Genomic DNA, 27,331 nt, shown 5'->3' on the forward strand with positions numbered 1-27,331 from the left:
ACGGAGGTCTGTGAGTTGACTGTTCATGCTGGCAGGTAGGAGGCTACCTAGGCGGGAGATAAGGTGTTGCTCCATCAACCTGTGTGTGGCTTCATCTTGATGGTAGAGGAGGCCATGGACAGACATATCGGAGTGGGACCGTTTCGCCGAACAGTGGCGCTCAGTCTTCCAGCAGTGGCGGGATCTCCCTGTGGCCACACACTTCAATTCCACAGACCACTCCCACTCCGATACGTCTGTCCATGGCCTCCTCTACCGTCAAGATGAGGCCACATGCAGGTTGATGGAGCAACACCTTATCTCTCGCCTAGGTAGCCTCCTACCTGCCGGCATGAACATTTAACTCACAGACCTCCGTTGATACCCCTGCCCCCCCTTACCCCATCCCTATCTATAATTTTAGTCTGGTTCTCTTTCTCTGTCTTTTTTCCCCCCTCACTATAATCTCCCCCCAGCCCTACCTTTCTTTCTCTTTTATTTCCCATAATTCTCCACCTTCCCCCAGCCCATTTCCCTTCAGCCTATCACTTCCCAGCTCTCTACTCCATCCCTCCCCCCACTTCTTATCCCCCCTCGACCATCCCATGTTACTTCACTCCTGATGAAGGGTTTTGGCCCGAAACATTGTCACTACCTCCTCCCATAGATGCTTCTGGCCTGCTGAGTTCTGCCAGCATTTTGTGTTTTTAATTTATTCAATGGTCTCTGGCTCAAAACAGGTGGAATAATATCAGGAAATTGAAGGAATGATTACTCTTTGTGCAACACTAATTTAAGAACTTTCAACAGCATTTTGCCTACTTTGTTCCTTTCCGCTATGTTGGTAATAGGTTGCTCTGCTTCTATGAGTTAAAGTTGAATCATGCATTTGTGGCGGCCCATACACGCGGGACTCGAACTGCCACTGGGAGCCACGGGCAGACACGCGGTAGCACATTTGGAACTACCTGCTCGGGGCGGACCTTCCGGGGACAGCCTGACGTCACGTCCGCCCTGCTGGTCGCAGGAGCCCATGGGAGGGGAGATTTAAGCACGTGATTTTGAATCAGTAAAGGCATTCTGAGTTCAGCTCTCTCTGCCTCTGTGTTTCTTTAGTAGCACGTTGCGTGCGACCACATTGGTAACCCCAACATTCCAGACGGCATCTGGAGCTGGCGACTCAGTAACCAGCCATGAGTTCGAGCAACTCGCACAGCGCGGTCTCTCTGAAGCTCCGGACTCTGTGGGCCACTCAGCCCCATGTTTGGTTCGAGCAGGCTGAGGCCCAGTTCAATATCAGAGGCATTACAGCTGACCCCACACGGTACTACTACATGGTCAGCACGCTTGACCAGGAGACGGCAGGCCGGATCATTGACTTCCTACGCCAGTCACCAACGGAGGACAGGTACACTAAGCATAAGGCGCTCCTGATCTGTACTTTCGGACTCTCCCACCGCGAACGGGCCACGCGGCTCCACATGGACGGCCTGGGCGACCGCACACGCCATCTGAGCTCATGAACGCTATGCTGCCACTCATGGATGGCCATAAGCTGTGCCTTTTATTTGAACAGTTGTTCCTCGAGCAAATGCCAGAGGACATTTGCCTCCTCCACGCAAGTGAGGATTTCAGCGACCCATGCAGGGTCGCGGCTAAAGCAGACGTCCTTTGGCAGAGCAAGCAACGTGGAGCAGCCTCCATTGGCCTAGCCACAATTGCACGCCCCAAAGCCCAGGCCCCACAACCGAAGCCGTTGAGACCCATGGGGAAAAAGATGAATGTTCGGAACAATGGTGTTTCTATCACCAAAGATGGGGCGCAGGCGCGCGCCGCTGACATCCACCACGTGCTTTTCTGGGAAATGCCAAGGTCAGCCATCGCTAATGGCTGTGACGGCTGGCCACCGAGACAGCCTCCTGTACCTCTGGGACTGACACTCTGAGTGGCACTTCCTGATAGACTCCGGGGCCGAAGTCAACATACTCCCCCCCCCCCCCCCCCCCCCGAGCATGGACACTCGTAACGCGGTCCGAGGCCCCGAACTCACAGCTGCAAATGACACCAGTATTGGGACATACAGCTTGCGAACTATCTTACTGCATTTTGGGTCCAGCTGTTTCACTTGGACTTTCATGTTGGCAGCGGTGTTACAGCCACTACTAGGGGCAGATTTCCTACGAGCCAACTGCCTCCTGATCGACCTAAAAGGCCGGCGTTTGGTCCACGCCGAGACGTTCCAGACTTTTCAACTTGGAGAAGCCAAGCTACTGGCCCTCCACTTGGATTCCGTGACCCTCCCGGGTAACGAATTTGCCAGGGTGTTGGCAGAATTCCCCTCCATAGTCACCTCGCAGTTCTCCATATCCAACCCCAAGCACGGCATGCAGCACCACATCCCCACGCAAGGACCGCCGCTGCCCGCCCGAGCTCGCAGGCTCCCACGCAACAAGCTCCACCTCCCCAAGGAGGAGTTCCGTAAGATGGAAGAGATGGGAATCATACGTCGCTCAGACAGCCCGTGGGCATCCCCGCTGCACATGGTGCCCAAGTCCGCAGGAGGATGGAGGCCCTTTGGAGACTAAAGAAGGCTCAGCGACGCCACAACCGCTGACAGATACTCGGTACCCCCACATCCAGGACTTCACGGCGAACCTGCAAGGAGCTACCATCTTCTCGAAAATCGACCTGGTCAGGGGATACCATCAGATCCCAGTGCACCCCGACAACATGCCCAACACAGCCCTCATTACTCAGCTTGTTCGAATTCCTGAGGATGCCTTTCGGTCTCAAGAATGCAGCCCAAACTTTCCAAAGGCTCATGGACTCGGTGGGACGCGGCCTGGATTTTGTTTTCATTTACTTGGACGATATCCTGGTGGCAAGCAATTCACACTAAGAGCACGTGACACATTTGCGCCAGCTCTGTCAATGCCTGAGTGACCACGGACTGGCAATTAATCTGGCAAAGTGCCAGTTCGGGCTGACAGAGATCGACTTCTTGGGCCACAGATTCAACTGACATAGCACAGTTCCCCTACCGGACAAGGCCCAGGCCATCCGCCAGTTCCCCAAGCCCAGCACAGTCAAGAACCTGCAGGAGTTCGTAGGGTTGGTCAAGTTTTATCATCGGTTCATGCTGGCGGCGGCAAGCATCATGAGACCCTTGTTCAGCCTGACAAACAAGTGGCATGGGACGCGGAGTCCACGGAGGCGTTCGAGCAGGCCAAGGAGGCGCTGGCAAAGGCAATGTACCCACAGCACTCACAGTCGACACTTCTGACACGGCAGTCGGCGGAGTCCTGGAGCAGCTCATAGAGGACCAGTGGCGACCACTCGCTTTCTTCAGCTGGCACCTATGGCCACCAGAGGTGAAGTACAGTGCTTTCGACAGAGAGTTGCTAGCACTCTACCTGGCTGTCCGGCATTTCTGGTACTTCCTCGAGGGAAGAGAGTTCACCGTGTATATGGACCACAAGCCCCTCACCTTCACGCTGGCCAAGGTATCAGCCCCATGGTCAGTTCGACAGCAGAGGCACCTGCCCTTTATTTCAGAATTCACTACGGATGTCCGCCACATTGCAGGGAAGAACAACGTCATCACCGACATACTGTCTCGCCCCTGCCTCCACTCAGTAGGCATATCGTCCTCAGGAATAGACTATGCAGCACTGACGGAAACACAACGGTCGGACACCGAGATCCCGGCTTACCACACCACCATTTCGGGGCTCCAGTTGGAGGACGTCTCCATCGGCCCGGCAGTGGATCAACTTCTGTGCGACGTGTCTACTGGCAAACCTTGACCTGTGGTACCAGCAGCATGGAGGTGCTGAGTGTTCAACACGCTGCACGACCTGGCCCACCCACCCAGTCGGGCATCCATCAAGCTGGTAATGGACAGATTCGTCTGGCACAGTTTGCGCAAACAGGTCAGACACTGGGCCAGGACCTGCATACGCTGCCAGACGGCCAAAGTTCAGCAACACGTGAAGGCTCCCCTCCAGCAGTTCCAACTGACGCACAGGAGATTCCAACACATTCACGTGGACATCGTTGGCCCCCTGCCAGTCTCCCAGGGCGCCAGTATATCTTTCCCATGGTAGACAGGTTCACCAGATGGCCGGAAGCCATACCGCTCACAGACATGTCCACTAAGTCCTGCGCCAGGACGCTCATTGTAAACTGGATCACCAGGTTCGGCCTCCCAACGGACATCACCTCCAACAGAGGGGCGCAGTTCATGTTTGGTTTGTGGACAGCACTGGCGCAGCTCCTGGGCACCCAGCTTTGTCACACCACAGTGTACCATCCCCAGTCCAACGGTTTGGTAGAGCAATTCCACCGGAATCTCAAGTCGGCTCTGATGGCGTGCCTCAGGGGCCCCAACTCGACAGATGAGCTTCTCTGGGTCTTACTGGGCATCTGCACAGCCCCCAAGGAGGATCTGGACTCCTCCTCGGCGGAATTGGTCTACAGCGCCCCTCTGACGGTCCCAGATGAGTTCGTACCAGAGGCCTGAGGTTCAGAAGAAACTCCAGCAGCGGTGCTAACGAGGCTGCGGGACAAGGTAGGGACCCTGGCACTGGTCCCGACCTCCAGGTATGGTCCCACGCCATCCTTCACCCCTAAAGACCTCCGAGACTGTGAGTATGTTTTTATTCGCAGGGGCATGCACAGGTCACCTCTACAGCGGCCGTACGAGGGACCCTTCAAGGTGATCCGGCACAATGGAACCGCATGTGTCGTGGAGGTGGGTGGCCGGGAAGAGACTTTTACAGTGGACCGCCTCAAACCGGCGCACTTGGGCATTGAGCAACCAGTGAGGGTACCTGCACCGTGCCGGTGAGGCCGGCCACCCAGGCAAGCCACACAGACTGGGGGCTTCACTCCCCCAATGGACATTTCTGGGGGAGGGGAAATGGTGTGGCGGCCCGCACACATGGGACTCGAACCGCTATCGGGAGCTGCAGGCAGACACGCGGTAGCTTGTTTGGAACTACCCGCTCAGGGCAGACTTTCCGGGGACAGTCTGACGTCATGTCCGCCCCATGGGTCTCAGGGGCCCATGGGAGAGGAGATTTACGTGTGTGATTTTGAATCAGTAAAAGCATTCTGAGTTCAGCTCTCTCTGCCTCCATGTGTTTCTTTAGTAGCGCGTTGCGTACAACTACACCTTGATGACAAAGTTATACCATAGCAGCAATATTTAAAATAGGCCCTTATTGCCTCTCCCATGCCCATACCATTTCTGGTTAAAATATAGATTTTAGAATTAGATTATTTATCACATGCATTGAAACATACTGTGAAATATGTAATTTGCATTAACAACCAACACACCCAAGGATGTGCTGGGGGCAGCCCACAAGTGCCATCACATATTCCGGTACTAATATAGCATTCTACAATCCTTGGCAGAACAACACAGAAGACAACAAAACAGAAAGTACCAAACAACAAAGCAACAACAGTGGGGGGAGAAAAAGCCCCATTCCTCCCCTACCCTCCAGAAATACACCCACTCACCCATGCACATACACAGTCCTCTAACCCAGGACAGGCTGTCTTCTTCTAGTGGACTCGTGGATTCACAGAGATTTGCAGACCCAGACTGCAACCATTGTGCCTCAACTTCTGGGCTTTCAATTGACCTTAGGGCTTCAGTCCAGTCCTCCGGTCAGGCTTCAGACTTTGATCATTGGTATCAACCCAGGACACAGATGATGTTAAACTAGGACCCAAACTCCAGGCCTTGAATGCTGGACTCACAGGTGATGGGACTCAAAAACTAAGCCTCGAATTCTGGTCTTGCAAATGACAGGATCCCGATCGACCTTGCCTGTCTGCAGGCCTGACATCTGACTACTCTCTTGCCACTGTCTTTCGAATGTGGAGCAGAGGCTGAGGTTCTAGCCTGTGCACATCCCTGTCCCAAAACCTTAACCTGACCCCTAACTGCCTCCTCTGTCCCCAAAGCCATGTCTATGAACTACATAAACTTTATATTAAAAAGAAACTAAATCTGAGCTGTGATCTGAACAAAGACCGCAACTCATAGCTATCTTGGGAAAAAATGATTAGTTTATGCTAATCTCTTTCAGTGTCATTTCAACCATGTAGGATAGGATAAGTTTATAACTTGGATTTCAGTTTTTGAATTTTTAACAGTCATGATCATATTTATATTTGGTTCAGCAGGCATTAGTTTTTCTGCTAAAGGAAGGAATAATAACCAAATGTCCTGTCTGCTTCAAACAGTTACCCTTCTGGCTTTCTCCATTTTTTTCTGTATGCATTATGATTTAATATTGCTTCTGCTCTGCATGGATATTTACGTAAGAATTTGTATGTACTTCATTACGTAATTTAAACAGACTTTTTAAGCAGAGAAGACAATTGATCCCTTCATAGGGAGTAACTCATGAAAGCAAATGGTATGCTTAACTGATTGAAGGCTGCAACCATGGAGGGAGTTGAAAGCCAAATTACTCAGTTGTTTTTTGAGCCTTGAGTGATCAGAAGTGGAAAGAATAAATAGTTTCAAGTTTCTGGGTGTCAGCATCTCTGAGGATCTAACCTGAGCCTAACATATTGATGCAATTACAAAGTAGGCACAACAGCGGCTATATTTCATTAGGGGTTTGAGGAGACACAATATGTCACCAAACACACTTGCAAATTTCTACAGATGTACCATGGAGAGCATTCTAACTGGGTGCATCACTCTCTGGGATGGAGGAGCCACTGCACAAGATTGGAAAAAGCCGCAGTAAGTTGTGAACTCAACCAGCTCCATCGTGAGAACTAGCTGCCTCAGCATCCAGGACACATTTTGAGGTGATGCCTCAAAAAGGTGGCATCCATCATTAAGGACTCCCATCACCAAAGATGTGCCCTCTTCACATTTCTGCCAAGAAGGAGAAGGTACAGGAACCTGAAGCCACACACAATGTTTCATGAACAGCTTCTTTCCATCCACCATCAAATTTCCAAATGTACAATGAACCCATGAAAACTAACTCAGTATGTTTTCTGTTTTTTTTTTGCACTACTTATTTAATTTTGTATATACAGTACAGGTGGCCCCCGTTTTTTGAACGTTTGCTTTAAGACAGCCGGCTGTTACGAAAGACCTACATTAGTACCTGTTTTCGCTAACCAAAGAGGATTTTCACTTTTACAAAAAAAGACGCCCGCTTTATACGTGTGTTTACCCCGAGAAAGACTGCCATGACCGTGAAGCCCTGTGCAGGCAGTTGTGTGCGCATGCATGTACGTGTGTACGCATGTATGTAAATATGCGTGTATGTGCGTAGGCATGTACGTGCATGTGTTTACGTGCCAATTTTTTTTTCTCCAAATCGATTTTGTCTCACTGTCTTCCCAATTGTAATAAGTGAAATTACACCGTACATACAATATTTATACTTTATATAGGCTGTATATTTATCATATCATTCCTGCTTTTACTATATGTTAGTGTTATTTTAGGTTCTATGTGTTATTTGGTATGGTCGGTTATTTTTTGGGTCAGGGAATGCTCAAAAATTTTTCCCATATAAAAATTAATGGTAATTGCTTCTTCGCTTTATGACATTTCAGCTTAGAACACTCTACCTTTGGATAGCGGGGGAAGTCTGTACTGTGGAAAAGGCTTATATGTGTGTGTATATGTATGTGTATATATATTTCATGATGTATGATGTGAGTGATGATAAACCTGATTCTGATATGGGTCTCTGTTGTGGACAGAGAGTGGAAAGGGGGCAGGGAGAGTGGAATCATGATTGGGAAAAAGGAATGAAGAGGGGAGTGAGCGGGAAGCACTATAAAGATATTCTGTAATGATCAATTAACCAGTTGTTTGGAATCAAATGATCTTGTGTGGCGTCGTAGGGCTGGTTGTGCCTGTACCCATGTCACACCTATATACAGTATTATATACACATACACGCACGAACACACAGAGTACTGGAGAGACAGAAGCAGAAGAACTGTGACATGTTCTCCAAGATACCTCGAACAACCTACCAGCTGATTTTCTTATTAAAAAACATGATAGTGTTTTTCAGAGACTTGATGCAGGCAAAGGGTGGTCGTATCAAATATTGATTTTGGTTTTTTTTTTACTGTTTATTGCTTTTTGTAGTATTTTTAATATTAAAGGTACTTCATTATTTTTGAAAGTATCTTTGCTTTACAGAATTTTTGTGCTTGCTTAAGACGCAAAGTATAGTGTGTGTGTAAAAATTGTACAGTACATGTACATAATGTGTGTGTATATATAGTAACTTAATAGTTTATATTGTTATGTATTGCAATGTACTGCTGCTGCAGAACAACAAATTTCAAAGTATATTAAACCTTATTTTGATTCATCTCCGATGCTTTCATTTAACACTTTACTTTAGATCAGCTCTTAAAGTGTTTTATAAGGTTAAACAGGCATATAAAAACAAGTGTAACAAATAACTATTAGTGTCATTTGTCTGGTATTGCAATGATATGAGCAAAAGTGTGGTTGAATCATTGATCCTGATCAAATTACAGATACTTTTCTGTATAGGATAGGGATTTTCAGGATAGGGATTGACTGTAGCAATGTTTGGTTGATGGGCTGAAAAGCATTCATGGTTCTATTTCAGTTTATTCTAGTAATCATTGACGAAGGAAATACTTGTCACTGCTAGGTTAATAAAACTGATGTGTTAATTGCAACTTGTAGAGAAATAAATTCCACTCCTGCCAAGTGAGGCTCATCATTTATGATTTGGTGTTCATGTTTGATTATACGATGCTACTACATTTGTCTGATGTTTATGTTTGTTTTAGGATCTGTCACCATGCTGTATTATCATAATGGATAGAAAATTAATATATTTTAAATTAATCAGATTGTGTAAAAGCTTCTTTTATAATGAGAGTGTCGTATAATGGTTTGAAACTTATTTTAAATACTTGTTAGAAGTAGTATTTTCTTGATCTTTATATAACCGAATGAGAGGAAAATGTTTGAATCCATAAGATTTATTAATTTATGGCACCATTTCAGTGAATTTTTTAAATATTTTGTGTTTAGAACCTCTTCTCATAGCTAAAGCTTGTCTTTTCCATCACAATTGTACAAGTAATGGATGTGGAACAAAGTAGCATTTAAAAATTGTTTGGGAATACTTGCCCTTGTGTCCATTTTCAAGGTCTAAAACCAATGAACACTAAAGTTAGTCATCACTATTGAAAATAGCTAAACAAATGTTGCTTTGTCGTGAATTTAAAAAAATTACACCCACAAGAGAAATACATCTTTTATGACTTAAGCTTGTTCAAAAAAAGCATTTGGAAAGTTGTATGAAGTTGACCTCTGTTTCATAACTCTCTACATGTAAACTCAGAAACATTTGATGTGTCTTGCCTTTGGAAAGCGTTTTTTTTTTGTGTTATGGTAGTGGCCATAGGAAATCAACTCATCTGTATGCATAATTGGGGAAATAGGGCTATTTGAAGGGATTGCTTTCAGCATTATAGAAATTGCAGCTTTTAAGCGTATTAACTCAGGTTGGTGGAAAAATAAGTGTCACGTGTGAATTCTATTTAATTTGTTTTTAATGCATAAATAATGAAATACTGAATTACTTATTTGCATTCATTATTATTTCTATGCTGACTATGTATTTATACTTTCATTAAGTAAAATGTCCATGCTATTTAAAATTACTGTATGTTTTCCAGTGGTTTTAAGACAAGATAATTTTGTTGTCTTTTTTATTAAGATATCTTAGTAAAATTCACCAATTAATTTGCTTTTTATGCTCTAATATTGAAAATTATTTTGCAATGACTGTTGGTAGTCAGAATCTCCTTACTTGGTCCCCAACAGACCATATGTGTCATGAGTTAGAATTGCTGGCAACCTTGAGAGGGGGTGTGTAAAAGGCTGGATCACAGCTGCATGCTCAGAGTGCTGGTGTGTTGCAATTTATTCATCAACTTTTACAGTTATCAGAATTCTTCAGGAACTATCACAGAGCCAAGACTGAAGAAAGGAAATGTCAAATTGGAAAATACCAAAGGAAAATATGAAATGTCTTGAAGAAAATGGTACTAATTTATTTTATATCCTGTGTATTTTCATTTCACGTGGAGGCATTCAGATGTATACTATGTGTGAGCGTGTTCAATTAGTTTTAATCAACCTTGACACAACTTTTAATCAGTAGAATTGTCTACTATTGTTAGTGACAAAAAGAACAATTGTTATGTATGTGGTGTGTCAAAAAAGTTGCTGCAAACATTTAATGACATGGATTGATGCATTTTTCTGTAGTTATTGCATTTTAAATAGTGTTTAATTCTTGTGATAAATGTCTTAGTTATGTGGTGGGTAAATTAAACCTTGCAAATATACTAACATAGATTATTGAATTGTAGCTTCACAAGCTCTATTAACACCTGAATAATTGGAACTGGCAGATATAAGGAGTTTCAGGAATTGTAGCTTGTTTCTGTAGTTCTTCGTGTGAAGTCTGAAAATGCAGATTTTTGTTATTTTTTGGCTTTTATTACTTGGATAGGTATCTTCCAGTTAGGAGCTGTAACAGAGTAAAAGTGCCAATGGCGTTTTTGATAAATTTGTGATACCTTGATTTTTTGTGCTAACATAGGTTGATAAAAGCATTTATTGCTTTTAAAATTTAAGTTTAGTGTGGAGATTTAGCTTGGGAATTAGGCTTAATACTGATTAAACAATTAAAAGATTTTATTGTATGCCATGGCATTTTTATGCTTCTACTCATTACAGTCTAATAAGTGGCTTATACTGCCATTTATTTTTCCATTTAACAAAATCAAACCTGTTTGGAGTTGTTCAGACTGAGTGAAGAGGGGTTAAACCTGTCAAAAAATCCAAGTGAATTCATATTTCTTTATGAGCAATGCTGTTGTCAGGTTGACAGAGGATCCACTGAGACCTTTATCTGGTTTGGTGAAGAGCAGAGCACTGTGTTTAGAGAAACTATTTGATTTTGTTGTCCAGCTGTCATTAAAAAAACAGTTTCAGTCAGAACTCAGTTGTTTTGAAACAAAAATAGAGAAATGGAAACTAATCAAAAGTTTTAAGCTATCTATACTGAAATATGTGGGGGTATGCTTTCAAGCTACCTACAATTAAATACTTGAAGTTTTATTTGTCTGTAAATAAATACTTAAATGAGAGAAAATATATAGCCATCTGTACGTGATAGTAAGTGGGAGAAAGAATGTTTTATGCTATTACAGCTCAGTATCTTGTTTTATATTATGCAGCAGTTCCTTCATGTTGGTTAAGAATTTTATACCAACAAATTTTTATGCTGCAATTAAGAAAATAACTCTTTGAAAGATCCCCTCACTCATGCATTCTGTTATGCTGGATGTTGGCTTTGTTCGTGAAGCCCTCATTTCTCAGTCAGAAGATTGTGGGTTCATCACATTCCAGAGAGTTGACTAAAACATTTAGGTGGGATTGAGAGATTGCTGCATTGCCAGAGGTTTGTTTTATTGAATGAAGCATTAAATCTGAAAGTGCTTCTAAGTGAAGAAAATAAAAAAACAATAGCAATGAGATCTTGCGTCATATTCTTGCCTTACGTCCTTTGGTGTATGTTTGGACTAAGGCTGTAGTGTGATCTGGAACTGAGTGGTTCTTGTCAATTTCAAACAGGGCATTGGTGATCAGGTTATTCACTGTTATCACGTTATCAATTTCACCATTTATCACTTTGTCTAGGATTGAGAATAACCTGATTGAATGGTAATTATTTGGGCTAGATAAACACTGAATTTTGTGGGTACATGGTTGTAAATCATTCTGACTTTTCTTTGGAATTCATGTGCTGAGCCTTTTCATCTTAGAAGATAGGAATGATGTTAAAACTGTCTTCATTAGTACATTGTCATTCCTGAATGGATGTGCTGGACTGCAGGCCTGGAATCTGATTATTGGATTACAGGTGTTGTTTTTAGTTATTTAGAGTTGCATTTGACATTTTAGAACCTTGTTTCTGGTATTCTTGATGATGCCCTGGCACACTCTACTGCATTAAAAGCAGACTTGACCCCATGGCCTGAGTGAAGGATGTGTCAGGGCTTAAAATTACAAATTGTGGAATACAGTTCTGTTTCCAATGGTCCATAATGGACTCCATGTTGTAAAATTTTGAGCTGCTGAATTCATTCTGAACATATTCTATCTTATATAGATGGTGTATTCAATGTGAAGGTGGGACTTTTCTCCAAAAGGTCTATATTTGTTCATTCCAGCCTGTGACATTGCAAAACTTAAATCTGTTCCTGATAGTTTGGTGAGAGTGAGATCAAATTTGTTTACAAATGCAAGAGATTCTGTAGGTGGTGGGAATCTTGAACAGCACATCAAAATACTGGAAGAACTCAACAAATCAGGCAACATCTATGGAGGGGAATAAACTCAATGATTTGGGCTGAGACCCTTCATCTTTATTGGAAAGGAAGAGCGAAGACGTTTACAGGGATATGTTGATCCCTCTAAGAATTATATATGCTTTGTATTTGGTCTTATTCTTATAAGCTCTAGAGTAAAGGAGCCTAGTTTACTTCATATTTACCTATAAAAAGAGATGTGTCATTCCAGACAACACACACAAAATGCTTGTGGAACACAGCAGGCCAGGCAGCATCTAAAAGGAGAAGCACTGTCGATGTTTCGGGCCAAGACCCTTCATCAGGACTAACTGAAAGGAAAGATAGTAAAAGATTTGAAAGTAGGAGGGGGAGGGGGAAATGCAAAATGATAGAAGACCGGGGGTGGGGGGGGGGGGGGATGAAGCGAAGAGCTGGAAAGGTAATTGGTGAAAGTGATACTGAACTGGAGAAGGGAAAGGATCATGGGACAGGAGGCCTCGGGCAAAAGAAAGGGGGGGAAGCACCAGAGGGAGATGGAGAACAGGCAAACAACTAAATATGTCAGGGATGGGGTAAGAAGGGGAGGAGTGGCATTAACGGAAGTTAGAGAAGTCAATGTTCATGCCATCAGGTTGGAGGCTACCTAGCCGGTATATAAGATGTTGTTCCTCCAACCTGAGTTTGGATTCATTTTGACAGTAGAGGAGGCCATGGATAGACATATCAGAATGGGAATGGGACGTGGAATTAAAATGTGTGGCCACTGGGAGATCCTGCTTTCTCTGGTGGACTGAGCGTAGGTGTTCAGCGAATCGGTCTCCCAGTCTGCGTCGGGTCTCACCAATATATAAAAGGCCACACCGGGAGCACCGGACACAATATACCACACCAGCCGACTCACAGGTGAAGTGTCGCCTCACCTGGAAGGACAGTCTGGGGCCCTGAATGGTGGTGAGGGAGGAAGTGTAAGGGCAGGTGTAGCACTTGTTCCGCTTACAAGGATAAGTGCCAGGAGGGAGATCGGTGGGAAGGGATGGGGGGTACGAGTGGACAAGGGAGTCGCGTAGGGAGCAATCCCTGCGGAAAGCAGAAAGAGTGGGGCAGGGAAAGATAGCCCTTACACTTCCTCCTGGGAGGACTGGGAGACCTACACTCGGTCCGCCAGAGAAAGCAGGATCTCCCAGTGGCCACACATTTTAATTCCACGTCCCATTCCCATTCTGATATGTTTATCCATGGCCTCCTCTACTGTCAAAATGAATCCAAACTCAGGTTGGAGGAACAACACCTTATATACCGGCTGGGTAGCCTCCAACCTGATGGCATGAACATTGACTTCTCTAACTTCCATTAATGCCCCTCCTCCCCGTCTTACCCCATCCCTGACATATTTAGTTGTTTGTTCTCCATCTTCCTCTGGTGCTTCCCCCCCCCCCCCCCCCCCCCCCCCAACCGTTCTTTCTCCTGAGGCCTCCCATCCCATGATCCTTTCCCTTCTCCAGTTCGGTATCACTTTCGCCAATCACCTTTCTAGCTCTTAGCTTCATCCCACCCCCTCCGGTCTTCTCCTATCATTTTGCATTTCCCCTCCCCCCACTACTTTCAAATCTCTTACTATCTTTCCTTTCAGTTAGTCCTGATGAAGGGTCTCGGCCTGAAATGTCGACAGTACTTCTTATAGATGCTGCCTGGCCTGCTGTGTTCCACCAACATTTTGTGTGTGTTGTTTGAATTTCCAGCATCTGCAGATTTCCTCGTGTGTGCCATTCCAGATGCCACTCTAGTGATTTTTTTGTGATCATTCAGCAAAAAATGTACACCAAAGAAAAGAAATCTAAGTTGCACACAATACTTAAGGTGTATTCTCACCAAAACCCTATGTAATTAGAGAAAAACATCCTTATTGCAGTGCTCAAACCCTTGAACAATAAAGGCCAAGGGGTCAGGTTTCTTAATTATGTCTGCATCTGCTGTTTAGCTTTCAGTGACTTATGTGCAAGGATGTCCAAGTCCTTTTGCTTATGAACATTTCCTAATCTTGACTATTTGAGAAATTGCCCAGAATTTCTGTTTGTTTCTCTGAAGTGGATGACTTCACTTTTTTACACTCTATATTCCACCAGTCATGTCTTGGCTTATAATCTTAGCTTGTCTATGTGTCATCTTTTTGCATTCTCTTCACTACTCATTGTTACGTAACCTCGTAACCAGGTAACTTACCAGCAAAGATAGCGGGATCAGCTGAGTCGGATGCTACTAATTTCAAACGTTTTATTCAAAAAGGGGCACAAACGTATGGTTAATACAAAACATTCAGATCATATACATCGTCAAAACTCAATCTAAAACACCGGTGTAATAATAATCAGAAATAAGCTCTATAGTTGTCTAGGGGGTAATACTGAGTCCAATTGAAATATAAAGAGTCACTCAGAAGTCTGCAGGCTTTTCCCTTTTGGGAACCGCTGGGGTTTCATGTTGTGGTGAGAGAGAGATGGTTGAGAAAGGATAAACACTTGCCCGTTGTCTTTACAGAGCAAATCCTTGGAATCAGGGGAGCAGGCTTCCCCGTTGTTAGTTAAAAGCGGTCTTCCGTTGGTTCTAGCCACAGATTCAAAATTTGGAATCTAACGCACGTGGCTTCCTTCAAAATGGCTTCCCGCTCCCACGGGAATCGGTATCGTGCTTCCTTGGTGTCTCCTTGGTGCGTCTGAGGGTTGTCCGCCCCTCAGACCCTCCTTTATACTTCTTCACGGGATCGCAGGTGTCAATCAGGTTGCAGGTGATGCGATCTCTCTCTCAACCAGCCCACTTTGCCCGAGGGCTTTTCACGTGGTCTCCATGAGACAATAGTCAATATCGCCTTTATTCTGCTTCTCGGGAGAACGTGGTCTTCCGCACGTCTCCCTCTCTCTCTCCCATTTCCTGTGTCTATTCAGCACGTCTCTCCCCCTCTTGGGTCAGTTGACCCCCCCTTGACTAGGGCCCTTGCGATTCTCAGAAAGGAGGGGGCCGAGGTCATAACATCATAAACTCATGTAGTTTTGTGCATTCAGCAACTTAGACAGCTTGCATTTGGTTCCCTCAGCCAAATCATTGAAATAGATTACTACAGCCCACCAGACTGATCAAGCCAATCTATTACTGCTCTTTATTTTTGTTAACCAATTCTCACTTGTGAGTGTATTTTTCCCATTTCCATATGTTTGCTTACTAACCTTATGGGGACAAAATAAAAAGCCTTCTGTAAATCAAAATATATTCTATCCACTGGTTCTCCCTGATCCTACAGATTACAGTTTCAGCAGATAAAGATAAAGTATAGGAGCAGAATAGGTCTTTTTACCCATTGAGTCTGTTCCACCATTCAATCATGGTTTATTTTTTCCAACCTCATTATTTTCCCTTTTCCCCGTAATCCTTAAGCCAGTTTCCAATTAAGAATCTATCAATCTCTGCCTTAATGAGTCAAACATGATTTTCCTTTCACATTGACTCTGCTCAATTCTATCATTTCCTAAGTTCTTCATATCACATCCTTTATGACAGATTCCACCATTTTCTCTACTGATGACAGACTTTATTCTTCCTTAAACAGTTGGGCCATTTGATTCTGTGTCTCTACAGTCACCTTTTTCAAAAGTCTAGTATGTCCATCATCATGTCCTTGAGTTTTGTCAGTTTTCTGGTCATTAATTTCTCTAGTAATATTTTGTTATAAATACTGATTTCTCAGTTGAGAAAGTATTTGGTAGTCTGGAGAATCTTTCCTTGTCCTTGTTTGACTTAATGCAAAGACTTGATGGGATCTGGAACCAATATTTGGACACCCAGGCACCCCTTCCCACCTGTACATTCCACCTTTGACAGATGTGTACTGCTGGTGAGACAGAATTTATCTCAACAACAGCTGTATGGAAAGAATTTTGTATGTCTGAATTTGGTACCCTGGCTGATACTCAATGTACTGCCCCTTTTATTCTTACAGGTAATCCCTCCAGGTAGACTAAATTCACCCTCTTGTATAATTAAGCCTGAATTGCCATAATTGTTGCTAAAATGGGAGATAATGAGGCATATTCTGGTTTTACAAGTCAAATGTAGTATAACAATGCACCTTGCATGATACAAACATATGTATCTGTAGTATTGATTTTCTATATTTTAGTTGCTAAAACAAATTATTCTCTCAGTTACCAGTTATCCATCAAGATAACATTGTCAGAAATCATTTTAAGAAAATAGCATGTGACTCTTCATACCTTTTCCCACCTTTTCCTTGATTCTACTATGTTCAAGGATCAGGGTCCTTAAGTTTTTATTTTATTACTTGTAGTTGTTTTATTACAAATGTTTCCAATATTGGCAATAGTTCACAGTACATTTAGCTTCGCCCATTCTGCTCAAGTAGCTGGACTTTACATGAAAGCATATAGTATATCTGTGAGTATACAATTACATGAATAGACTAAGACTATATTTTGCAGATTTACTAATTACACAAGTATCATTAAAACCAACTGCCATGTCAGGATATTGATACATTGAACACAGTACAGTACAGCTTAATATAGGCCCTTCAGCCCATGATGTTATGCCATCCCTTTATCCCCCAAGATCAATTTAACCCTTCCCTCCCACACAGCCTTCCATTTTCCTTTTGTCCATTTGCCTAAGAGTCTCTTAAATGTCGGTAATGTATCTGTCTCTACCATCACCTCTAGCACCTCAGTACATTCCACATACTGCCTACCTCTGACATCCCTCTCCAATCACAAATTTATGCCTCCTTGTATGATCTATTTCAGCCCTGGTAAAAAGTCTCTGGCTGGCCACTCTATCTATGCCTCTTATCCTCTTGTCCAAAGAGAAAAGCTTGGGCTCACTCAACCTATCCTTGTAAGACATGCTCTCTGATCCAGGCAGCACCCTACTAAATCTCCTCTGCACCCTCTATAAAGCTGCCACATCCTTCCTATCATGAGGCGACCAGAAATGAACACAATATACCAAGCAAACACGAGGAAATCTGCAGATGCTGGAAATTCAAGCAACACAAACAAATTGCTGGTGAAATACAGCAAGCCAGGCAGCATCTATAGGAGGAAGTACAGTCGACGTTTTGGGCCAAGACCCTTCTTCCTATAGATGATATGTGGCCTGCTGCATTACAGTATACCAAGTGTGGTCTAACCAGAGTTTCATAGAGGTGCATCATTATCTTGTGGCTCCTAAACTTAGTCCTTTGACTAATAAAGACCAACACACCATATGCCTTTTTAATTATCCTGTCAATTTCACTGCAACTTTGAGGAATCTGTAGACGCAAACCTCAAGATCTCTGTTCCTCCATACTGTTAAAAATCCTGCCATTAACCCTGTGTTCTGCCTTCAGGTTTGACCTTCCAAAGTGAATCGCTTCACATTTCTACAGACTCATCTGCCACTTCTCAGCTAAGCTCTGCATCCTATCGATGTTCTGATGTAACCAACGACAACCTTCTATACCATCTGCACTACCGCCGACTATTGCATGGCATGCAGACTTCTAACCCACGTTCCACTTCCTCATTCAAGTTACTAACTTGCAGGTTGAGTTGATAGAAAGAAAGGCAAATAAATTATTAACATTCATTTCTAGAGGACTGGAATTTAAAAGCAAGGCTGAAATGCTGAGTTTTTATAAGGCATCAGCCAGACCGTATTTGGAATATTGTGAGTAGTTTTAAAGGATTCAAAGGTTCATTTATTATGAAACTGTACAATTTTGAGATTCTTTTTCTCCAGATCGCCTCGAAACCAAGAAAAAATTGGCAACACAATCATCACCCTTCAACCCCCCCACGTGCAAACGTGAAAAGAACGTTAACCACCTAATTCCCCTTTCCCCGAACAAAGAAACTACGTAACAAAAACATCGACTTCACCTGCACAAAAAAACAGGAAAGAATAGAAAAACACAGAATATAAAAAAACTATAGGACTGAAAAAGGTCCATAGTCCAATCCCATATCCATATTTGTATCCATGTTCAAAAAACAGAAAATCTCAGTAATTCCTCTGGGCACAGTGGCAAGCCACACAGGTTCCCCTCTCTGGTAGCAGGGCGATCAGAAGGCAGCCAACCAGTGCACACCTTCCACATTTACTTTGATGTTTCAATCTCCCTTGTCGTCTTAATCGGCGAGAAATGGAAGCTTTAATTGGCAAAATGGAGTTGAACATTTGCTTGCACTGCCTACCGCCTCCTTGCCATGAGGCTTGAACTCATTGCCTCCTGGAATCCTCTCAGAGACAGCAAAGCACTGGATCACCTAAACAATCTCCAAACTGCAAATCACAGGCTTGAACAGTTCCAGAAACATATTCGAGATGAAAAATAGATGTAAAAGACATAAAAGAAGGGAAATAAATATTTTTGTGGACTATCCCAAATATATCGATCGTGAGAGCGATGTATGTAGGTGCCATCTTGACCAGAACCTTTAGGCCCCATATCTAAGAAAGGATAAGACCATAAGAAATAGGAGCAGAATTAGACTATTTGGTCCATCAAATCTGCTCTGCCATTTGATCTTAGCTAATCTATATCCCTCTCAACGCATTCTCCTGTCTTCTCCCCACAGCTTTTCACTCGTTGACTAATCAAGAACCCATCAACCTCCACCTTAAATACTCGCAGTGACCTGACCTCCACAGCACCCTGTGGCAATGAATTTCACAGATTCACCACTCTGATTAAAGAATTTCCTTGTTCTAATTGGCATCCCTCTATCCTGATAGAGCTCCTGATATGATAAGCCTTTCATTCCCAGAATCGTTATTGTGAACTTCTTTTGAACCCTCTCCAATATCAGCACATCCTTTCTTAGATCAAGAGACCCAAAACTTCTCACAATACTCCAAGTGAAGCCTCACCAATGCCTTATAAAGCTTTATATCCTTGCTTTTATATTTTAGTCCTCTCAAAATGAATGCCAACTTTGCATATGCCTTCCTCACTACCAACTCAACCTGCAAGTTAACCTTTAGGGAATTCTGCACAAGGACTCACAAGTCCCTTTCCATCTCTGATTTATGAATTTTCTCTACATTTTGAAATAGTCTGTGCTTTTATTCTTTGTAATGAAGTGCATGACCATACACTTCCTGACAATGTATTCTATCTGCCACTTCTTTGCCCATTCTCCTAATCAGTTTAAGTCCTTTTGCAAATTTCCTGCTTCCTCAACACTACTTGCCCCCTCCACCTATTTTTGTATGGTCTGCAAACTTGGCCATAAAGCCATGAATTCTGTCATCCAGATCATTGATATATAGTCTAAAAAGCAGTCCCAACATTGACCCCTGTAGAACACCACTAGTCACTAGCAGCGAATCAGAAAAGCTCCCTTCATTCTCACTCTTTGCCTCCTGCCAATCCGCCACTGCTCTACCCATGCTAGTATTTTTCTTGTAATACTATCAGCTCTTAAACAGCCTCATGTCACAGGCCTTCTGAAATTCCAAGTACACAACATCTATCATTCTCCTTTGTCTATCCTGCTTCTTACTTCCTCAAAGAATTGCAACAGAATTCTCAGGTAAGATTTTCCTGAAGGAAACCATGCTGTCTTTGGCCTATTTTATCATGTGCTTCCGAATACCCTGAAACCCAATCTTTAACAATCCACTCCAACATCTTCCCAACCACTGAGGTCAGGCCCATTGGCCTTTCATTTCCTTTCTTCTGCTTCCTTCCCTTCTTAAAGAGCGGACAGGTGGGCTAAACCAGGTGAAGGTAGCTAACGGGTCTCATACCCCGGTGAGATAGGGACATGCCTGTGTTGGCATGCAAAGTCAGCTCTGGTGGTCTGGGCAGATGAGATCTACAGTGAGATCCAAACTTCAGGAAGGCAGTGCTGCAATGCTACATGGAAAGTAAAGGGCATGGTGAGACGCAAAGGTCGTAGTCAGCCACTGCAATCAGGGAAGGCTCCAGTTGTGATGCCTATTCATACCACTGGACCTGAACTTCCGAGGTTGAGAGAGTGGAACTCCTTGGCGCAATGGCTTTTCTATTTAAAAACTCTCCTGCACAGGTTTCCTACCATGGTCAGTGGACAACCACTAGTAATATTAATAGTGTTCTAATTTGTTTTGTATTTCATTTAAATACATAATTTGTTACTCAGTTAAGCAGTGGTTTGTATTTTCTTTTATACCTTTTTAACTATTTCCATGAAACTTTGGCTAATTGGGGTACTGTGGCGACCCACTTCCCAGCGCACTCGAACCGACTCACAAATCGGCGCGCGCCGGCATTGAGGCCAGTCCCAAAAAGGGCGCCAAGTCTGCTTCACTAGCAAGGGGAAAAGCCCGCGTGCCGGACGGGACTGTGAATATGCGCTCCCTACAGCATTCCCGCCCGGGGAGGGCGGGATCAGGAAGGCTTTAAAGCGAGGCTGCGAAGTTCGAATAAATCTCTTTTGCAACTGCAGCTCATCGACTACGTGTCGTTATTTCAGCGTTGCGTGTAGCACACTGCTACAATTGGCGACCCCAACAGCCCAAACGATATTTGAACCGAAGATGAACGACGCTGCATCTGTTCATGCAGTTTCGTTAAAACTGCCGAGCTTCTGGACGCTGTGACCTCACCTATGGTTCCAGCAAGCAGAAGCCCAATTCCACATTCGGCAGATAACCTCGGAGGACACACGTTACTACTACGTGGTGAGCTCCCTCGACCAGGAAACAGTGGCCCAGGTTGAGGAGTTCATACAGTCTCCCCCAGCGGACGGCAAATACATGGAATTCAAAGCCCTGCTCATAAGGACTTTCGGACTCTCACGGCGCGAGCGAGCTGCCCGCTTACTGCACCTGGATGGTTTGGGAGACAGACCGCCATCGGCTTTGATGAATGAGATGCTGTCCCTGGCCGGAGGACACAAGCCCTGCCTCATGTTTGAGCAGGCATTCCTGGAGCAGCTGCCCAAGGACATACACCTGCTGCTGTCCAACGCGGATTTCAGCGACCCCCGGAAGGTGGCAGCCTGGGCAGACTTGCTGTGGAAAGCCAAGAAGGAGAGTGGGGCGTTTGTCACACAGATCACCAGGCCACGCTCCCAGCAGCAGACCAGACCAGGCCTGGCAGCAGAGCCCACTAACCCCAGAGGGAGGGGTGAGGAGACCAACAAACAATGGTGCTTCTACCACCAGCGGTGGGGCGCAGAAACCCGCCGCTGTAGCCCGCCCTGCAAGTTCCCGGGAAACGCAAAGGCCAGCCGCCGTTGATGGCTATGGTGGCTGGCCATCAGGATAGCCTCCTGTATGTGTGGGACAAGCGGTCGGGACGCAGCTTTTTGGTCGACACCGGAGCCGAGATCAGTGTCTTACCTCCGACGAGTTACGACACCCACATCAGGGCACCGGGTCCCACCCTGAGGGCCGCGAACGGCAGCACAGTAAGAACCTACGGCACCCGTACGGTGCGGCTACAGTTCGGCTCCAGCCAGTTCACGTGGGACTTCACACTGGCTGCCGTAGCCCAACCGCTCCTGGGCGCAGATTTTTTGCGGGCTCACAGCCTACTGGTCGACCTGCCAAGGAAGAGACTGGTCCACGCTGAGACCTTTCAAACGTTCTCCCTGGGTGAAGCCCAGTTGCCAGCCCCACACCTAGACTCCATCACCCTGTCCGACAACGACTTCACCAGAGTCCTGGCGGATTTCCCATTGGTTCTGGCACCACATTCACGGCAGCAATGCCCAGACACGGCGTACAGCACCACATCCCGACACAGGGACCACCCCTCCACGCCTGTGCTCGAAGGCTTCCCCCTGGACAAGCTCCGATTGGCGAAGGAGGAGTTCAGGAGGATGGAGGAATTGGGGAGCATACAGCGGTCCGACAGCCCATGGGCCTCCCCCCTGCACATGGTGCCCAAAGCATCCTGGGGCTGGAGACCATGCGGCGACTACCGCAGGCTGAATGAGGCTACAACACCAGACCGCTACCCTGTGCTGCACATACAGGATTTTGCAGCAAACCTTCTCCAAGGTTCTCCAAGGTCCAAGGTGGACCTCATCCGGGGATACCATCAAATCCCGATGCATCCGGACAACATCCCCAAAACAGCACTCATCACCCCTTTTGGCCTTTTCGAGTTCCTCCGCATGCCGTTCGGCCTAAAGAATGCCGCACAGATGTTTCAGCGGTTAATGGACGCGACCTGGACTTCGCTTTCATCTATTTGGACGACATCCCCATAGCCAGCAGCAGTCGTCAGGAGCATCTGTCCCACCTGCGTCAACTCTACGCCTGACTGAGTGAATACGGCCTGACAATCAACCCGGCCAAATGCCAGTTCGGGCTCGACACCATCGACTTCCTGGGCCACAGGATTACTAAAGACAGGGCAACCCCTCTGCCTGCTAAGGTAGACACAGTCCGCCATTTCCCCTGACCCAACACAATCAAAGGCCTTCAGGAATTCGTGGGTATGGTAAATTTCTACCACCGCTTCCTCCCTTCAGCTGCCCGAATCATGCGCCCCCTGTTCGCCCTGATGTCGGGTAAGGGCAAGGACATTACTTGGGACGAGGAGCCCGCCGCCGCTTTCATTAAAACGAAAGAAGCCTTGGCAAACACTGCGATGCTAGTGCACCCCAGAATGGACATCCCTACCGCCCTCATAGTGGACACATCTAACACAGCAGTTGGTGGGGTGCTGGAACAACTCATCGAGGGTCGCTGGCAACCCCTGGCGTTTTTCAGCAAACACCTGCGACCACCCGAGCTCAAGCACAGTACTTTTGACCGGGAACTGTTGGCGCTATACCTGGCAATCCGGCATTTCAGGTACTTCTTGGAAGGTAGGCCCTTCACCGCGTTCACGGACCACAAACCGCTTACCTTTGCGTTCACGAAGGTGTCCGATCCCTGGTCGTCCCGCCAGCAGCGACATCTGTCCTCTGAATACACGACGAATGTCGGGCATGTCTCGGGAAAGGACAATGTCGTGGCGGACGCTCTCTCTCGCCATACCATTCAGGCCCTGTCCCAAGGGGTAGACTATGAAGCATTAGCGGAGGCGCAGCAGGCAGACGAGGAGATCCCAAGTTACAGGACCGCAGTCTCCGGTTTGCAGCTCCAGGACCTCCCCGTAGGCCCAGGTGAGAGGACCCTACTCTGTGACGTCACCACCAGCCAACCCCGCCCCGTCGTCCTGGCGGCGGCGTGTTTTTGACTCCATTCATAACTTAGCGCACCCCTCCATCAGGACAACCGTCCGGATGGTCTCCAACAGGTTTGTTTGGCAAGGACTCCGCAAGCAGGTCAGTGAAGGGCCAAAACGTGCATGCACTGCCAAACTGCCAAGGTGCAGCGGCACACCAAAGCTCTGCCGCAGCAGTTCCACCCCATCCACCGGCATTTCGACCACATTCATGTGGATATCGTGGGCCCCCTGCCAGTGTCGCGTGGAGCGCGGCACCTCCTCACTATCGTGGACCAGTTCACAAGATGGCCAGAGGCGGTCCCGCTCACCAACACCACCTCCGAATCTTGCGCCCGGGCACTGATGGCCACCTGGGTATCTCGCTTTGGTGTACCGGCCCACATTACCTCCGACAGAGGCGCCTAGTTCACCTCCAGCCTGTGGTCAGCTATGGCCAGCCTTTTGGGGACACAGCTGCACCACACAACTGCTTACCACCCACAGTTGGTAAAACAGTGGAGCGTTTCCACCGTCACCTGAAGTCGGCTCTCATGGCCCGTCTGAGAGGACCTAACTGGGTGGATGAGCTTCCCTGGGTCCTGCTCAGAATCCGCACGGTGCCCAAAGAAGATCTGCACACCTCGTCGGCCGAGTTGGTGTATGGCACACCCATGGTCGTCCCAGGGGAGTTCATACCAGCCCCAAGGGGGCAAGAGGAAGAACCCGCAGCAGTCCTGGGCAGACTATGCGAGAGGCTCGGTAACCTGGCCCCCATACCCACTTCGCAGCATGGGCAGAACCCGACCTGCGTACCCAAAGACCTGCTAAACTGTAAGTTCATTTTTGTATGACGGGGCGGACATCGGGCACCGCCACAGCGGCCCTACGAGGGGCCGTTTACGGTGATCAGAAACATCGGGTCCACATTCGTGCTGGACATTGGGGGTGGAGAGGAGGTTTTCACGGTGGACCGACTCAAACCGGCCCATGTGGACGTGGCGCAGGCAGTCGAGATTCCGGCACCGCAGCGCAGAGGCAGACCTCCCAAACAGAGTCCAGCCCAGACTGTGGACATTGGGGGGTGTATCACCGGTTCAGGGGGGAGGGGTTATGTGGCGACCCACTTCCCAGCGCACTCGAACCGGCTCACAAATCCGTGCGCACCGGCATTGAGGCCAGTCCCAAAAATGGTGCCAAGTCTGCTTCACCAGCAAGGGGAAAAGCCCGTGTGCTGGACGGGACTGTGAATACGCAATCCCTACAGCATTCCCGCCCGGCGAGGGCGGGATCAGGAAGGCTTTAAAGCGAGGCCGCGAAGTTCGAATAAATCGTTTTTGCAACTGCAGCTCATCAACTATGTGTCGTTATTTCAGCGTTGCGTGTAGCACACCGCTACAGTACCCACTTAATTGGACCAAAAGGTGTGTCCCAATTAACCAAAATCCACTGTATTTTAACAAGATATCATGCTATATCAGTTTAATTAAGCTTTGCACAGAAACATTTGCAGTGCAAATCAACAAAATATAGGTTTTAGATTGTTTTTCACAACACAAAAGGAAGAATCCTCAAACATGAAAAAACTTGAACTTTACCACTAAAAAAGGGTTTGTGATAAAATTATAACTTTAATAAAGGTCATACTTGGTTAAACACGCTTGCAATTTGAGGCAAATGGAAGGATTACGTTATATATGTAATTTCTGCGTTATAAATATTTTTCAGAGTTACAGTGAGAGTAGTCTAGTCTAGGCAATACATAGTGTAGCCACAATGAAGGAAATGTATGTACAGACTGATGGCTGGTAACTGAGTAATATTGAAAAAAGTGTGTTGTCAACCAACATCAGTATCACTCAAGTTCCTCACTAAAGAGACAATTTAATGGCTTTTTCAGAAATATTGCAAGGGTAGGCAAAAATGTTTTCTTTCAGTAAAAATCAATAGCTGATACACTGTTGCTCCCTGCAGCCACTTTTACAAACTTTTCCTTGATTCAGTTTTCCAAGTAACTTGGATTGAGCAGAAGAAAACACCTCTATTTCTGCAAAGCCTCGCCCATGCTAAACAATTCAGTCAAAAGGAGTAAATTCTTCATGCATACTAAGTGTAAGACAATCAGGTCAAATCAAAGACAGTGGAACAAATTAAATTCATTTATCTGAAGGATACTCCAGAAAGAAGAATTCAACAGAGGACGGTCAACTTTGTACTTTTAATTTACATAACGATAAAGGACACAAATCCAAGTACTGTTGAGATTAGGGGCAACATATCAGAAGCAAATGAATTCAGGCATGATGTTCTATTGCTGGCATTAAGCACAAATTTTATAATGATTAAATAGTCAAGCATAGTGACTGCCTAGTTTACTTATGTCTGTTCCAAATACCACCTTACAGAGTCAGATAAACATCTTTACAGTGTTCCAAAATCTGAGGTGTTAATGTGATCTATGGACTGCATTAGCAATTATTTTATGGTAAATTGCCAGGATACACCAGTAACTTCACAATTAAAACAAATATTTTACATGACAATCTCTGCTTTCAGCCCCTAATACAAAATACATAAAATCATCCTTGGAGAAAATATTTCTGCATAGTATTACTATAATAGAATGCCAAGATAATAACTTCAATGTAAAAGCAAATATAAGAGAAGAACTTATTTCAAGCCCTGCTTGTAACTCTTCAGCAACTACATCAGTGTATCCAGTACAGTAGAAGTCATTTTAATTATTATTACTTAATACAAGTGAGAGGCAATTTAATTTGCTCATGCAGCATGTGATCAGTACAGCCTCCATTGGATTGCGAGCAAGGCGCAAGTGGTAGTTGTCAAAAACAGATGCATTTCACAACAGTGGATTTCCAAATAGTGCACGGATATATTTAGGGATGTAAACCTTGGGTCATTATGCAGTCTAGACTCTTGTGACTCTAGACCAGTGTTTCCCAACTTATGTGTTGCCCATCGCCTAACACCTCCCCCCCCCAAGCATTTTCATACTTGTGAACACCGCTCTTAGGCACAATATACTTTCCAGCACTCTGTAGTGTAAAAACGTGTCTACCATATGCTAACATGAAAAAAATGATTCTGCTTTAAACTTTTATTTGTCTTTCAACCTAGCTTATACAGTCCCTGTATGCTGTAGAGCAGCTTCGATATCAATGTGATCCTTGAGCTTGATGGTTTTTAGCAAGAGTTGAAATATCCTGTTTAAGTTGTGACAGCAAAAGCCTTAAGCCCCCACACATAACAATGTCCAAGTGTTGTTTTTTTTTTTGTTTTTTGTGTGTATGTGGTTCATTGCACTGAAGCCTGTTTCGACAAGGTAGGAGGGTGGAAATGCAATGAAGAGCAGTTTGGCTCTTTTCCAAAGATCAGGAAACTTCATATGACAGTGTAACCAGGTACACACAAAAGCCGACATTTTTGGAAAGCATTTTGGCTTCTTCTTCATTCTGAATTTCGATAAATTCTTCTTGCAAGCTCTCTTCACATTCTTCCAGTTAGCAAAGAAATGGGTTAATTACCCAGTCTGGAATTTCCAGATCGTTCAAATCCTTGAATTGATTTTAAAAATCCTTCTTCAGTGACTGCGGGTGTAAGCAGTATTCTTGCAAATCACCATCTGTGAAAGAGAGTGCCATACTTTCCATACAGGGAACTGTGAGAACATTCATCTCCCAATGTGGGCTTATGTATTTTCAATTTTCTGATAAA

At 45.3% G+C, this 27,331-nt stretch overlaps 1 protein-coding gene across 1 annotated transcript in view; it reads left to right on the forward strand.

Annotated features, from left to right (window-relative positions):
* The window catches only part of plekhg4 (pleckstrin homology domain containing, family G (with RhoGef domain) member 4), a 236,290-nt gene that overhangs the window by 24,699 nt on the left and 184,260 nt on the right, over positions 1-27,331 (forward strand). The window contains exon 2 of the mRNA XM_073069869.1: positions 9,979-10,080. Coding sequence (XP_072925970.1) covers positions 10,078-10,080 — 3 coding nt within the window. The 5' untranslated portion in view covers positions 9,979-10,077. The remainder of the gene's footprint in view (positions 1-9,978; positions 10,081-27,331) is intronic.

The sequence above is a fragment of the Hemitrygon akajei genome, chromosome 17 (genome assembly GCF_048418815.1).
Source record: "Hemitrygon akajei chromosome 17, sHemAka1.3, whole genome shotgun sequence".
Lineage (NCBI taxonomy): Eukaryota > Metazoa > Chordata > Chondrichthyes > Myliobatiformes > Dasyatidae > Hemitrygon > Hemitrygon akajei.